Source organism: Prunus mume, linkage group LG4 (assembly GCF_029339155.1).
Source record: "Prunus mume cultivar Tortuosa linkage group LG4, ASM2933915v1, whole genome shotgun sequence".
NCBI lineage: Eukaryota > Viridiplantae > Streptophyta > Magnoliopsida > Rosales > Rosaceae > Prunus > Prunus mume.
Genome location: NC_142701.1, coordinates 17,843,228 through 17,859,680, shown reverse-complemented (window position 1 = coordinate 17,859,680; position 16,453 = coordinate 17,843,228). Strand labels below are relative to the sequence as shown.

The window sequence follows — 16,453 nt, the reverse complement described above, 5'->3', positions numbered from 1 at the left end:
GGCAAAACCGCAAAAGGCCAAGCGTTTTCCGTCAAAAAATAAAAATCTTACAAAAATACATAAGAGCGCCGTTGCCGGGGATCGAACCCGGGTCACCCGCGTGACAGGCGGGAATACTTACCACTATACTACAACGACATGTTGATGTTAGGGTTTTGTTTAATAACATACATATATCCATCAAGAGGCTTGCCACATAAACATTATTCAAACGAAGGAAAAGACAAAGAGTCACATCGAAGGTAGTCATTACTGGAATTAAGAAGAGGGGCAAAAGAGTCAATTCCCAAAAGTCCCAAAAGTCCCAAAACGTTTCCTCGTTTAGCTTGGGGAGCACGGTAGTCCTGTCATCATATCCGACACAAATTTACCATAATGGCACTTTACACGGATTTCGAAGCTCCGGAAGCTGGCCATTTTCTCAACAAGAAACTCAGCTTCATTGACCGAGCCAAAGCCTCGGAACGGCTTCAGTCAACCGTGGGCCCTACCAGTATACCCCTTCCGCAAGAAAGCTCCACTGCGGAAGGCCTCGGCAACGAAAGATTCTACACCCGAACCTGAGGCTCGGTCACCAAGCCTCCTCCCAAGGGCTCATCGGCTCCGAAGCTGGGTTTTCCCGCTCGCACACTGTCTCCTCCACTTTAACTTAGTCCGGTGGAGAAGGGATTGGGGTTTTGCTATAAAAACACACAAAGCTCCATTTTTTGTTCTATCTCTCTCTCTCTCTCTCTCTTAATGTGCTTCGTTGTAACATCGTCTACAACTTCGAAGAAATGGCAAGGTTAGAGCCCTTGACTCAGGCTGAGGAGAATATAAACGGATATAATTTAATAAAATGAACGAATTTGAGGCTTTTGTTTTCTTCACATTTTTTATTGGAGTCTGAGAAACCTCAATACGAAAATATCCATCGTCTTCAACCTATGTGATCTTCTGTCTTTCTTCCTTTTCTCTCTGGGTTTTAGTTTCTGGGTTTGGTTCGGATAAAAAGACGGTGCCTCAATTTGTTTTCTTTTTAAGTGTTCAAATGCTGGATTTGGACTGAAATTTAGCGCCTGGGTTTAATTTGTGACGATTTTAATGGAAACCCATTTGAGAGGAAGATTCTTTCTAGCTCCGTCTAGATTTTTACTTCATGGGAGTTTCCTGATTTGAGATAGATGTGCTCGTGTCAAGTGTCTTTTTTTCTCTAATGTACGGTAAAAAAGGAAACATTTTTATTGTTGAATGAAATATGACATATGCAGACGCTTGGTTCAGTGGTTTTGTTCATTTTTCATGTCAATTTGGGTTTTTTTTTTCCCTTTTCTGAGAGACGCATATCAGCTTTCTCTTTTTTCACCTTTTTGAGTGTAATGAACGATGTAGAAAGTTTCGGGATGAATTTAAGGTTTTTTTCTACTCTGGAGTGGATGATGTAGAAAGTTTCTAAGTAAATATTTCATTTAAAGCTTACATTTTGAAAAGCTTTTTAAGTGTTGGTCACAGTTTCTTTAGCTTTCTAGCTAAAAATGGTTCCTGTTATGAAATTTTTGGCTTACAGCAGATTCATTGTTTTTGTAGGGCTTGGCTGATTAACAGCAGAGGACTGGCAAACAAAGTGAAAAATGCTGCTCGATCGTCTGCTTATCAAATCAAAGACTGTGGGGCAAATCGTGATTGCCCAAATTGCCATTTTGTTATAGATAACAGTGATGTAAGCTGGAATTTCAGTTCTATTCAGTATTCAAATGATTATCTTGTTTTTTTCTTCTTTAAATATGATTATCTTGCTGGGATTACAAGACTAAATATGCATGAAAGGATGAATCTGTTGTTTTTCATATCAAAACAGACAATCCTATATATCTCCAAAAATCTCTTTCAAGTACCATTTCTTTTAACAATGAATTTCATCTGAATTTCATCTTTCAATAAATTAGAACTTGCTTTGAGCATGAGTTTATAGGCAAAGGTGTAAGCTTTATTTATTGAAGTGCTTGGACACCTATTGATGCATGCTGTTCCGTCCTCTTGAAAGTGTATCTTCTGGAACTCCACTTGTGTAGGTTTTATCAGAATGGCCAGGCTTGCCAGCGGGTGTGAAGTTTGATCCATCTGATGCTGAACTCCTAGAACACTTGGCAGCTAAGTGTGGTGTTGGAAACTCAAAACCGCACATGTTTATCGATGAGTTCATCCCAACACTTGATGGGGACAATGGAATTTACTACGATCATCCGGCAAACCTTCCTGGTAAGGAGCTCCCAAGCTTCACATTTCTAATTCCATGTTCTCATCTTTACACTAGTGCTGGTACTGAAAAATGTTATCAACTGACAACTGGACCAACTTGAAAGAATACTTGGAACTTTTTCTTCCCTCTTTTGTGTAAAGGATGGAACTTAATGAGAGTAACACAGTTGCCCTCTTTGTTCTCATACATAGTGCTTCTCTTATTAGTTTCAAATTTCATTATGTATGGAATACTTTTTTGGTTTAGGCGCATATTCATAGAACTAGAATCAATTGAACTATGGTTAAGATCATTGTACTCGGTTTTATTTCAGGTTCAAAGAATGATGGAAGCAGCTTCCATTTCTTCCATAAAACAATTAATGCATATGCTACCGGTCACCGGAAGCGCCGCAAGGTTGACTGTCATCGTAGCTTGGCTGCAGAGCATGTCCGCTGGCACAAAACAGGTAAGACCAAGCCTATAATGGAAAATGGAGTTCAGAAGGGCTGTAAAAAGATCATGGTCCTATACAAAAGTTCAAAGAAAGGTTCCAAAGCAGATAAGTCTAACTGGGTGATGCATCAGTATCACCTGGGAACTGAAGATGGTGAGAAAGAAGGTGAATATGTGGTTTCAAAGATATTCTACCAACAGCATAAGCAGTCAGAAACGAATGATAACAATTTGGTCATTGAAGACGATGTCAATGCACTTGGAACTAGTCCAAGGACCCCCATAACAAGTGCTCCAAATCCACCCAGACCAGGGAAATCTGTTGGGTGTGATGATGTTCCTGATGAAGATGTGTTACACTCATCTGCCAAGGTTGGTCAACTTTTGTATGCATCATTGTGTTGTGTGTCAGTGATCTTTTATATACCTCATTGGTTAACTTTTTACCAAGATCCTGTCTATGAAAAGGCAAAGAAGTGAATAATGCATATAGAAAATTAAAATGAAAAAAGAACCATACTGCTGTAAACAGAAAAGAGAATATGAAAACTCATAGAACTAGTTTCAAATTCCACCCAAGACAAATAGCCCATTTTCTAAGCTGTGGAAAGTAAGACGAAACTCTTCAATTTTTGCATTGTTCACAAAATCCTTTAGTGTGTTGGATCCTTACAAATCTATTTTGTGGAATAGGAAGCAGAGCTTGTGCCTGGTACTCAGTTTGAGGACAATATAGGGGACACTACCTGGTTGGCAGGCGAATCTCAGGCTGATGAAAACTGTGATTTAGATTGCTTGGAGGACACCTTGTTATGCAAGGAGACTTTTAATTCTTCCACTCTTCTAAATGGTTCGTTCGCGGATCGCATAACTGACTTTCCAAGCAATATATACGGGGTGACTGGAAATAGCAGCACATCATGTGGAATTGGTGACCTTGAGAACATTGATCTTGGCACTCCACCAGATTTCCAGCTTGCTGTAAGTTTCCTGCTTACTATTTTCTTCATCTGCTTTGTTAGTTTTCTGAAGAAATATTGTATCTAAAACTCCCATTTATATATAATGCAGGATTTGCAGTTTGGTTCCCAAGAGAGTTTACTTGGATGGCTAGACAGGTTATGAGCGATGATGGAAGAGCTTCCGGGAATAACATGGAATTCCCAATTTTGTACAATCCCAGAGTCCATTTAAATGGCATTTTTTCCTGCATATTCTTCAATGGCAACAAGGAAATTTCATTTGCTTTTGGAGATGCACGGATTTTCCCCTTGCTCTGCAAGTTCTCCGAGCTTTTGAATTGCCAAGGCATGTAGCCATGGAGTTATATATCAGAATCATTCAGCTGTCTACTACTTAGATTAGCATTGAGAGCTCAGACCGATGAACCAACAATTATGCCTACAATTCGTGTTCCTCTCGTTATCTTGGCTCCTCCTAGTGTTATTAGTGCACCTTGAAGGTGCCTAAGTTGGGTTGATTGTTGTATTAATTACAGTTGGTGCTGTGTATTAGTGAATAAGTTAAGACGGTTTTTCTAATCAGTGTGGTTTGTTCCTTGTATGGCAGGTCAAAGCATCTCATGGGATGCTCCCATACTACTTGAAAATCATGGTAGTAACCAAAAACAAAAAACAAAAAAAAACGAAAGAGATTTTCTGTTGTATTATGTAATTTGGAACTTATTGTTTATATTTATTGTCTATGTTTTGTGATTCTATTTTCATTATCATTTTAATTGATCCATGTAATCTGTTATATTTCCGGCCTGCTTCTTCTACTTTTTTGAACTCAACTAGAAAGTTGTAAACTATGATCGGTCCAACAAAAAAAAAAAAAAAAAAAGAATTATGTTTGAATGCACTGTATAAATTGATAGTGTAACAAATATAAACATAAACCAAATTTTAAAGCTTTTTTTTTTTAATAAAGAAAACAATTAGACATTTTGTTTGCTCAAAGAAAAAGCATTTTGTCCTAATAATGGGAAGAGAGTAATTAGGGAACTAATAATAAATGGATGTTCCGAAATTGTCAAGCAGTGCTAGATTGGTAAATAAACCCTGGAAGAGACCCAATTTAGTCAAACTGCCCCGACCCCCAAACCCAAAACCTAAAACCCTGAAAATCTGAGTCACCATTGGAGTGGGAAGAAAGGAATGAAACGAGCAAAGTACTCGATTAGTGATTGAGGTCCATCGCTGCTTGATTGAGCCATCAATGTTCGCTACGAGGAACCTCAACAGGCATTGCTTGAAGTCCGTCTCTTCTCTCCTCCAATTCAATCCCTTCAAGTACTCTCTCTCTCTCTCAATTTACTCTCTGCTTGGTTGCTGAGAAAGCGAAGGAATAGTTTCTCGGGGCCTAGTCTGAGTGTTTGTGTTTCTGTTCTAGATAGTGAAGCATCGAAGATGCAAAATTTCAACTTTTTCTTTCTCTTCGTATGATTTTCTCAGCAACCAATCAAAATGTCTACCTTCATATCATTTATCTGGTTTTTCCCATTTACTCTAAGCTGATTTCCTAGTGGAAAAAACAAGTCTTTTTAGTTGAGCCTGTTGTATTTGTTTTACTTGCTTTATCATATAGACCTCAACAGAAAAGCCATTTGATTTTGAAAATCTAAATCCTTTGTTTTAATACTTACCAGCAATTATTCATAGAGAAGGATATTATTTTCTTTATGGACTTCAGTTTATCTACGGATTCTGAGCATCCTTCTTACGTTGGGTGGGTGATTTTGTCTAATTTAGCTTCTTTTTTTAATTGTTTACAGAAATGTCTTCTTGTTAAGAGATGTCTCTGCAAAACTCCTCTCAAACAATGTAGTTCAGCCAAGTAAACCGAGTGAAGATTGTTTCTTTTCTTCATCTACACCGAGCAATCCCTTCGATGGGTGGTGCCGGTCAATGTCCACATCTAGAGGGTCCTCATCTAGAGGGAGTAGCATGAGAAGCAAAGTCGCAAAGCGGATGCAAAAGGAGTCTGGTAAAACACTAAGAGAGGTTCGCAGAGCAAAAAAGCTTCAAAAGAAGCTCATGACCGAAAATGAAAGGCTCATTTACAACCTCAAAAGAGTATGTTACTTTTCCCTTTTAGTTAATTGTTAAATATCATGTGGGTTGAGAAATCTGTCTCCTCTATTTCAAATTCTGGTTTGCAGCTATCAGCTTCTTATTTTTTGCGACATTATTGGTCATTCCAAATTGGTTTAAAGTGTTGCAAGTCGAGATATACAAAAAGGGCTGTAATTGACTGGTTTTGTTGTGGCTTTTTTTCTTTCATAGAAGATGTAAACGATGCTCTTCGTATGCTAAAAGAAAATAATGGGGTCATTTCAAATATTTCAATCTAGTGGGAGCTTTGATAACCAATATTAATTATATTTTAAATACTGTTTTCAAATATTTCTGTTGGAATTAATAGGCAATAGAGGTTAGGTTATCAAAGTAAACAAGAGTCAAAGGATTCTTGTGCTTGGCAAATTTCAAGTCAGATGCTTAGTAGGGACTAATGTAATACTTAGGAAGTGTTACTTCCACTATTCTTGGCTTACTATATCACCTTTTTGATGTATCATGTTCATCAGATAACCATATCGAATATGTGAATTATGCAGGCTAAGAGGAAAGTGGCATTGTTACTACAGAAGCTGAAAAAATATGAGCTTCCAGATCTTCCAGCACCCCGGCATGACCCTGAGCTATTAACCCTCGAGCAGCTTCAGGCATTTAAGAAGATTGGCTTCAGAAATAAAAATTATGTTCCTGTTGGTGTTCGTGGGGTCTTTGGAGGAGTTGTCCAGAATATGCATCTGCACTGGAAGTTTCACGAGACTGTACAAGTTTGTTGTGATAACTTCCCCAAAGAGAAAATCAAGGAAATGGCAACTATGCTTGCAAGACTGAGTGGTGGTGTTGTGATAAACATACATAATGTGAAAACAATCATCATGTTTCGTGGAAGAAATTACCGTCAGCCCAAAAATTTGATTCCTTTCAATACCCTTACAAAAAGGAAGGTGAGTAAAAATAAGCATGCCCCTTTATAATATTCAGATTATCTCAGCTTGCATTTTCTGGGAGAAACAATTATATATGTAGCTTAAGGAACAAACTTGGTTGACCATATTGCTCTGTTAGTTGTGATGCTTCTCTGCACAGAGAACAGATCTGCCAGAATATGTCCTTGTTAGCCAGATTTTTAAAAACCCAGAAACTTTTAACCTACCATGGATTTGATCTACCCCAGGCCCTCCTCTTGATACCAAAGAAAAAAGAAGAATCCATCCTTTGAATTGCACTTAGATCCCCTTCAGTTGAGCGGATACTGAGACCATGCAATGATGGCTAACCACTTTTGGGTTTTGAGTGGATGGAAATGGAATTGTCTTTGCATGAGCATTGTGTACAGGTTTCTATATATATAGACGTTAAGCTAGTTTTTTCCTTTTCTTTGTTTTTGTATGTTCTAATTGCTTCAAACTTTTAGACTACAAACTCATTCCACTGAGATAAAGTAAATTAATTAAAAACCTGTTATGGTACCTCAATTAAGTACTACTGAAGGACGACGCAATCAAAATGGATTATTAACTTCTGCATCTTTACATGCAGGCATTATTCAAGGCTAGATTTGAACAAGCTCTCGAATCTCAGAAGCTTAACATAAAGAAGATAGAACAGGAGCTCCGCCGAAGTGGTGTCAATCCTGAGGATCCAGTTGCCATTGCAAGCATCCAGAGAGTAGCTTCCTCATTCTTTAATGCAATTGATCAGAAGGACGGAAGTCCTTATGTCTTCCGTGGGGACAAACTGTCATCTGCAGAGCCTGATAATAAATTGAAACATTCTGACCCTCCTGATGAGGAGGAGGAGGAGGATTTAGACAAATTCATAGCTGAGATTGAGGATGCAGCAGAACGAGAGTGGGCTGCTGAGGAAGCAGCTGAGAAAGAAGAACAAACCAGACTAAGGTATTGGAACAAAGAACAATTTGGTGGGAGATACAGAAGATCTGAAGACGTTGAAAATGACGACTCTGATGATGAGACCACCAGGGCAAGGGGTTGGAGGGATACACATGGCAAGCAAAGGCCTAATGATAGTGATTATGAAGATGATGAAGAGGAAAGCGATTCTAGTAATGTTGTGGATGCTAGTGTTCTCAACAGTGATGCTGATGATTCTGATGGAAAACCTGAGAAGTTCAAGGTATCTACAAGAGACAGAGGGAAGCAAGATAAGTTTGGCAGGGCCAAGAATGATGAACGCTTTAAGAAAAATCGTGAAGCTAATAATACAAAAGCTAGCAGTAGAAATATTATAGCGGACAAAGGTACTGAATCAGAAAGTATGCTCAGCGATCTTGATACTGTGATGTGGAAATCCGATTCTGAGGAAGAACATGACTCTACAGCATCAAGAGCAATGAATTATGATTTCCGAAGCAGCAGTGATGAAGAAGAGGACTCAAGTTACAGGAGGGGAGAAAGGAAGAAATTGGCAAACGATTTGGACAAAGCTCACGACAAGTTTGAGGTATCAAGAAATGCACAGGGGAAGCATCATAGGATTGGCAAGGCCGATAACAATGATTATTTGAAAAGAAATGGTGATGTTAACGTGAGAAGAAAGTTGGTTGAGGAGGATGTCGTGTCGGAGAATACATTTGGTGCTTCTGAAAGTGCAATATGGGAATTAGAGGCTGTGGAAGATGTAGGAGCACCAACAGCAGGGAGATACAATTACAAGAGTAGCGACGAAGAGGATTATCAAGTAAGGAGAGTAGGGAAGAAAGTGAAGGATACTAATAAAAGCACAAGAACAACAAAAGAGTTGGATGAAGATTGGGACAGTGACTGATTAAACCAGTGATTGCAGGGCTGCATTTCAAGCCCAATACCTCTGAGGGGGGGTACCATTGTTCAACCAACGATTGCAAGAAGCCCATTTGAAAGTGGCAATAGTAGGATCCAAAAATATGGAAGATCATTCACCACATACTATGCCCTTGCATGTTCTTTTTCTCTTTTGATTATTTTAATAAAGGTTTATATTTATATAGTATCATTGCATATATTTCTCACTTGGGCAACAATTTTAAACTGGTCGGCTTCGGTTTATCAATCGCAGTCATCATACAAGAAAGAGTCTACGTCTCCAACACGTAATAATGAACAAAAAATTCCCAAGAGAAATTGGATGTTTTTAATTTTAAAAAAATGTTGACTTGCCCAGTGACCAAGTCAAGTCATAGTGCAGTTTGTACCTGAGGACGGGGGAAGAGAGAGAAGAGATCACGCACCCAGTCAACTCATCACGCGCTAACTAAGTCCTGTGGGTTTCCACCCACCAACGAATTCCATTAACACTCAGAAATCTTGAAGATTGATTGAAAGTCAAAAGAGAATATTGGAAGTATGTCTTTGGAACTAAGTTTATAATTCTCAACCATCTCTGTATCTTTTAAGGGGGTTTATGTTTTTTTTTTATTTTCATCTATTTTCTGTCTTCGGTTCAACAAATACAACCCGTATTCTGAATTCTTCTGAAGTGGTCAAAATGTTAAAAGGAAATGAACCTCCTGGAAGAGATGGGTTCAAAATTCCCTTTTTTTATTTGGGTCTAAAGAGTTTTGTGCAAAATGAGTTGTGCGTGGAGTTCAATCCTGATAAGAACGACGTCTTGTGGTCAGAGTCAAATAATAACTGGATTTTTTCTTTGAGGAGGAGTTGTTTCCCAAACTTAAATAAAAATTGTTATATAATGTAAGAAGACTCTCAAGTGAAGCATATAAAATGATCATAAACTGGTCAAAGGACGAGGCATATAATGTATATGCCAATAAGGCCAAGTGAGATTATAGATACACATATATAAGTATGCAGAGGACAAGAAGGCGGGCACTAAGTTATTGGGTACATTGATCTCACTTTCACTAGTCATAACCTAGTTGTCAGGGAGGTTGGACAAGTTTAGCGGCACTTTCTGGGAAGGTGCCCAAAATGAGATGAGATTTGGAATTATCCTATCGCTTGTGTGATGTGTTAAAGTTTCAACCACCATGTGCCCTTGCAAGTTGCACCTAAAACAGAGAGATTGTAGGTTTGAGTAATTTTTGCCAATGGCCCCATGCCTATATATCCAAGTGATTTTTTGAACCAATAATTCTCTAAAGAAAAGAAACCCTAGTGTTTGATATAAGCTGATTGAGAGCCAAGGAAGTGAATAGACATTCCGAGTCACTGACCAAGACTGTCTCCTCTTTTATTCGGACACAGAATTCATTTTCGCTGATAGTTTCTGGTTTTGCTTTCTTTATAGAGAAAGCTGCTTGAATTTGAAAAAAAGAATGCTGATATCGATCGCTTGTGAATTCGGAAAAATACTGGGAGGGACGTCATCGTTAAAGATCATAAAAATATACTGAAAAGCCATTGAACTTAATATAATATGCTGCTCAATATTCAATATTAACTCCTCCAGCCAGGACAAAAAAAAGAGAGAGAGAAGAAAGAGGGTGGTTATGTGTTCAGAATGACAAAGAATTGCTCTCGGCAGCAGCACTGCAACACTAGCTCTTAGAAATTTCAAAACGCAACAAAATGATATCACAAAAATTGACTCACTCAGCAGCAGCAGCAGACAAGACGAGGTAGATAGATAAGCAACAACCAAGAGTCAAACCAGATAATAAAACCGAGTGTTGACAAATGGGGCACTTAGTGGGGAATCCTGACCAAACCTCAGCATCAAAGTTACAAGGCACTATTTGAGTATAGTGCCTCAAATTAACCCCAGTGTACAGAGATAACTGGGAAACTAGAAAGATAAAGGGAGGACTTGCGCAACAATATCACGTAAACAGATTAAACAACGGAAAATCCAAGAGCAATCTGATGACAGAATGAAAGATGTTCAAGAGTACAGAACATAAATTAGTCCGAGAAATCGCAATTCCCATAAAAGAAAAGCCTGGGAAATGTCATTTTTACTCATGCATTTGGGATTATGTCATATCAACAAGAGGTGGGTACATAAGCTCACCAAAGCTTCCCCTAATAAAAAAATCCCCACTTTAAAATTGATATGCCTCCACATGGGAAGAAACCCAAGAAAAAGGAAATATACATAATCTCCCATTAATTGGCAGGACGAAATCCTGTGTCTTCCCAGCCACTCTCTAACAATGACCTAGAATCTTTTGGAAAAGGTATGTTTGTATCGCTGCAACACCATCGCCGTCAATTTTCCAATAGATCACTATTCGGTCCAATTCACAAGAGTTGTATCAACAATTTGCCTGTCCTACTGTTTGAACAAGGCACCCTTAGCCTTCAAGACTCAGCCATTTTCCCTCTTGCAGTTTCCAGGCAATAGGTACTTGTACTTCTCAGCATTGTTCAGTATAAATGCAGGAAGATGAACAGCTGAGTAAGATCTAGGAATAGGTCCCATCTTCCCAATGATCTCCTTAAATGTGTACTCCTCAGGAAGCATGTCAAATAGGTCAGCCCCTTTACATATTACATCCTGAATCCTTTTCGGGTTCAAATAATGAGAGAACCGTACCCGATCATAGTGGCTGTAAGCTTTCATCTTGAATATGAACTCAGTGATATGGCGGAAACAAAAGCTACAATGCCACCCTGCATCGGACAAAAGGTAGTCGCTCTGTCTAAAGTGTGCATAGGTAGTATTACCAGTCTGGTACCTGTGAACTGATGCTCTCCAGCTCTTGTCATCTACATAATACTCAAAAGAATACAAGTAATTCTTCAGCCCAAGATGAACAACAGGCGGGGTGTCATCACACCACCTCAATAGATCAATTGTGTGGGCACTCGGAATCTCATCAACATCAGACATTATCAGGAGGTCATCATCTTCTATACCGGCTACTCGAAGAAGCTGGTCAAGTGCCACTCTCTGATATGCCTCCTCATAAAATGGGTTTTCCCCTTTCTTAAATCTTCCTCCAGTTGTAACATAAGTTAGCCGGGGTTCAACAAACTTAAACTTGTCCCGGTTTCTTGCGAAAATCAATGGCTTGGGCAAGCCAGTAAACGTTGAGTTTGATTCAAGGAGAACAAACTGTGTCACGAATGGATACAATTCATTCCATCGGATTGTAAGCATGTCTACTTCATTACTGAAAAGAACTGCATCATAAACTCGTCTCGGTGATTCACGAATCTTCCACCCATGAAGTCTGCAAAGGGTCTCCATTGACACGTTCTGATGATAGTAGTGCGGGATATCAATGAAAGGCTTTGGAGGAGATTCCCAAAGTGGTCTTAGAAAATACGAGATCTTCTGCCCATGTAAATATATGCCAAATATGCCCAATGGAACAACCGTAAACAGGAAAATGTAAGTCTTGAAATCCAAGCCACGCAAAATGCATCGGAGTCTAGACATGCTCAATGCTGCTTGTGAGCCCTGCTGTGGATGAAAATGAAAACGTTCTAAGATACCCAGATTACATATACGCAAAAGTCTTTTCAGTAACTTTGTTTTATATCATTAAATTGGAGGAGAATATTAGGGTACAGAAAAAAAAAATCTTCTTATTAGAGCATACGTACATGCTATAAAGAAATTCAGGAACAGCAATTCTAGAAAGGAAAAAAAAAAGATCTCATAAACATTAACGATATATTTCTAATAATGCATTTTAGACCCTGTACAAATTAGCACTTCTTTACAATGTCATAGACCCTTCAGACCCAGAAAGGATTTTACAAGAACATAAAAATGGAAAAATATAATTTCAGTCACTAAAATGGTTTCCAAAAATTAGGGGAATATCCAAAACTTTATTAGTAATCACAAGACCATTACACAAAAGAACAAGCCCCATAATGACAACTGAAAACCAAGAGTAGAGAAGAAGGAGAAAAAAAAAACAGAGAACCAAATAAAAATTTAAGACATAAATGACTCAAATACAAAATCCATATCTTCATTTTCAAAGCCGCAAAACCATTGGGTTTGGCAACCCTTTTCTTATTCGTTGCTTTAGGAAAATAAAATTAAAAAAAATAAAATTTCAAAATCTCACAGATTAAAATACAAGGAACCCATTAATCGAAACTTCAAAATGGTATTTAAAATCACAGAGAGGAAAAAACATGGAGAGAAAAGAAAAAAATAATAGAGACAAAAATCCAAGTTCCCTTAATCCCAAACGCATGAAAACCCACTGCAACCATTACCAAATACTCAGAAACCCAAACTCGAAGTTGAAACAAAGAAAGAAAAAAAAAAGGCAAACTTTTATTATACTCAAAATTAAATTGCAGATAAAAATATGAAAAATTACCTGGCCACAAACATCGTCGCAGATATCATCAGTCTTCTTCGAACTGTAATATCCGTCAGACATGATGACGAATAATAAAAAAAGGGAATGCCCAACAAGCCCCTTGTTCTAAAGCCTCTCCTCTCTCTCAAAAACTCTGCAACATCAGATCCTGCAGACCCAGATGAAGAACTCGAACCCGAAAGGCCCAATTTTTTTGTGAAAATTCGGCAAACGAGAAACAAAAAACAACGATCTTTAATAGAGCTTCTCTGTCTCTCTATTGTCCCACGAAAATCTGTAACGCCAATTATAGCCGTTTGGTGGTTTTTTCGCTCTTTCGCCAGATACCCCCCAATTCTAAAAACTGGAAGTGACAGAGAGAGAAAAATTAAAAAACCCAAATATAAAATGTATCCTTCTTAACCCCCAACACAAAATAAAACAATTCCTCTTTAGCTTTTTCCACCCAAAAAAAAAAAATTGTAATTTCTAAATGCCGGGGTGGGTTACCTGTTAAGGCCCACACGGTATGACTTTCTGTTGACCGTTGGATGAGAATCTTTTTTTTATTTGACGGTGTATGAGTGAGGATGATGAGTGATAGAATAGAATTGGTTGTAGTAGAATTCTTCACCCAGTGCGTATCTGTAATCAATGGCAGTTGCGAACATATTACAAGGAGCCGTTGATTTCGTTTTGTTGATGTTGTTCGGCTGCCCCTCTTTACGATGATTGATTAGACTAAATTCATGGTAAATTAGTGGGATGAGCTACGCAGTGTTTCCAAGTTTGGCCTCGACTTCAGTGACTCCAATCACTTTGCTTGCTGGTTTATATGGACAAGTTTATTTTATGGTATTAGAATATGATATACATGTAATATATGGTTAATAATTCATTCATTCATGTGCTATATTATTGAGATGTAATCACGTGTTATAATATAGGTGAATGACATAATTAAGATTTCGCACGTTTAGGGTATAATACTAATAAAATTCGGCTTATATTATAGTGTGTGAACGAGTGATATCATATAATTTACTTGGTTTTTAGGGTTTTTACGATGATTGAGGGTGTAATGGTCATTTGCACTTGCATATTAGCATGCGTTGTTTTTGGTCATTTGCAATGCATCCGTTATTTGCCCCTTGTGTTCCCTCTTCGGCAATTTCATTATGGAACCTCTTTTATTTTCTTTTTCTTTTTTATAAGCAAAAATTTAACATCTTTCTAAACCCAAACAAAAGCTAAGTTGGCTCGGATCGATTATAAAAATACTAAAATTAGAACAGCTACTTCTTTTTTTATTTAAGGAGAAGAAAAGAGTGGTGTCTCTTTTTTGTTGAGATGGGTTGAAGTAGGTAAGAATATCTAATTGGTAGAAACGAGTTTTATTTTTGAAATATAGCACCGCCTATTTGTCTATTTGGATGGGAACGTGACGATTTATAGCTTCATTTGTTACACCTGAAATCCAAAATTAAAATATTATAACCTCAAAATTGTTAATGATGCTATATTTCATTTGTTTTTACGGCGTTGGAGATAATTCTAGATAAATAAAACGAGCTAATATTTTAATTTAAAACAATCCATATTTTTATGTGTAGAAAACTCATTTAGAATGGGGTAAGCTACTTGGTTAGTGTGTGACGACCGCGCACCCTTATATGTAGAAAAATTCACTTAATTCTCTTGTTTTTGTCCGTGCCAAGAAATTGAAAATACGATCCGCATGTAAAAACAATTGAAGGAAATAAATGTTTCTAATATTTAATTTTATTTCCTTATTCCAAATGACAACGCAAAAAAAATGCCATCAGAAAGTAAAAATGGAAATAAATGACAACCCAATAAGGAAAAGCTAACAAAGGATTTGAGCAATTACAGTAATCACAAACAAATAAGCCTATTGAACCGAAAATTGTGTTTATTAAACCTCCAAAAATTTATTACAATGGAGGAATTGAACCCATGATCCATTAAAATCAAATCAACAAGTTAGCAAATGAGGTTGGACTGGCTAGCTAGCTCAACCTAGTACAATGACCCCTTTTGTTTATTTTTAATTCCAAATAATTTCCTTAAATTCATAATCAATAGGTTAACATTCAATAATAGACATTAATTTTAACAATTAAAATACATGTTAGAACTTAAACCATCAAATTTTAGTGTAACGGTCAGTAACCATAAGGTTTTTCATGGCCCATATAAATAAATTCTTTATTTATAATTAAAAAATTACATATATTGCAAAAATAACTTCAATGCTCACTAGAAAAAAGAAAAAAGAAAAAAGAAAAATAGGAACAGTCTCTGTGAGGAACACAAAATTATAGAAATATTCTATTGACCTAAATCAAATTTGGTAAAATTAAAAATAATATTTATAAAAAAAGAAAAAAAAAAGAAGATAGAAATATTCTCGTACTCATGTTTTGGGAGTTGCCATGTGTCCCAATGGACACGCTCCTGCCAATTATCAAGTGTTGGAATTGGAACATCTTTGATAGCTAAGTCCACATGTGATAGGAATCTCACTCTTGTTTGGCTCATTGTTTGCATATTGCCAAACCATTACCCATTACGCATTCAAAGTTTTTTTTTTTCTTTTTTTCTCTTTTCTTATTGGGGTGAAAGTAGTTGGTTTCATTTAATAATACGTGTGTGCTGTGTTGGTTTAATTGGGTCTTGAAGAATCCATTGCCACCACCCCTTTGAACTCTCTTTGATGCGAACACACCTCTGAATTAGGTTTACGAATTTCACAAGTTAAACCAAGGTAGAAATTCGAAAGCTGCATTCCATGGTAGGCAAATATTCCTTGCTCACGTTATAATAATTATATGTTAATATAAATGTGAATTAAGCTAGATTATACATATGTTTTAATTTTCTTCTTCGTAAATTAAATTAACTTAGAGAATTTAAACTATGTTTTTATAAAAATTTAAAAATATACGTTAATATAGTTAAAAAAAATTAACATGTCCGGTTTAATATGATTCCTAAACCAAAGACAAATTAGCTTAAGCGAGTCAAAATTGTAGCAATGATTTTGGGTTAGGAGTTTAGGAGTGGGCGTGGGGGGGGAAGAAAAAAAAGGTAGTAAAAAACAAGAGATGGGCTAATACAAACGTGAAGTTGACAGCACGTTGAGTGGGACTGGGATTGTGACTGTGGGGTATTTTTATAATACGCAGCTTCCTAGAAAGTTCAATGGAAAAATTGGAAATGTCGAAATTTGTTGCTTTTTGAAGGCCAAAAAAATAAAGAGCATCAACTATTGTTTCGGCATATTCTCTGATACGAGGGCATCGCTGCACTGCGTATGATAAAGAATGGCAAACCTGTTGGAACTTTTCGGAGAAAGTAATTAACACTAAAAAAAAGATTTTGTAGAATTTAACCCACTAACTTGTTTGCTAATTAAACTGCATCCTCAATTGGTAAATAATTAACTTC

General features: G+C 37.1%; 3 protein-coding genes and 1 non-coding gene across 5 annotated transcripts; 2 read left to right on the top strand and 2 right to left on the bottom strand.

Moving 5' to 3' along the window:
• Positions 1 to 66: 66 nt before the first annotated feature.
• TRNAD-GUC (transfer RNA aspartic acid (anticodon GUC)) lies at positions 67 to 138 on the bottom strand. Its single transcript has one exon. It is a non-coding gene; the product is annotated as a tRNA-Asp (tRNA).
• A 505-nt stretch (positions 139 to 643) lies between these two features.
• NAC085 (NAC domain containing protein 85) lies at positions 644 to 4,392 on the top strand. The gene is made up of 6 exons (XM_008232300.3): positions 644 to 784; positions 1,567 to 1,699; positions 2,052 to 2,238; positions 2,553 to 3,046; positions 3,368 to 3,655; positions 3,746 to 4,392. Exons 1-6 carry the CDS (start codon positions 777 to 779, stop codon positions 3,797 to 3,799), a joined length of 1,164 nt encoding a protein of 387 aa, XP_008230522.1. The 5' UTR covers positions 644 to 776; the 3' UTR covers positions 3,800 to 4,392.
• A 408-nt stretch (positions 4,393 to 4,800) lies between these two features.
• Positions 4,801 to 8,742, top strand: LOC103329787 (RNA-binding CRS1 / YhbY (CRM) domain protein). The gene is made up of 4 exons (XM_008232299.3): positions 4,801 to 4,968; positions 5,451 to 5,751; positions 6,294 to 6,695; positions 7,291 to 8,742. The coding sequence occupies exons 1-4, from the start codon at positions 4,895 to 4,897 to the stop codon at positions 8,536 to 8,538; spliced, it is 2,025 nt and encodes a 674-aa protein (XP_008230521.3). The 5' UTR covers positions 4,801 to 4,894; the 3' UTR covers positions 8,539 to 8,742.
• A 1,871-nt stretch (positions 8,743 to 10,613) lies between these two features.
• Positions 10,614 to 13,413, bottom strand: LOC103329786 (uncharacterized). 2 transcript variants are annotated; one of them, XM_008232298.3, is made up of 2 exons: positions 13,001 to 13,413; positions 10,614 to 12,117 (listed from the first exon to the last, which is right to left on the bottom strand). In XM_008232298.3, the coding sequence occupies exons 1-2, from the start codon at positions 13,061 to 13,063 to the stop codon at positions 11,020 to 11,022; spliced, it is 1,161 nt and encodes a 386-aa protein (XP_008230520.1). In that variant the 5' UTR covers positions 13,064 to 13,413; the 3' UTR covers positions 10,614 to 11,019. The 2 variants fall into 2 exon arrangements, with proteins under 2 accessions (XP_008230520.1, XP_008230519.1); XM_008232297.3 differs by having other exon boundaries at positions 10,614 to 12,120; positions 13,001 to 13,403.
• Positions 13,414 to 16,453: the final 3,040 nt, after the last annotated feature.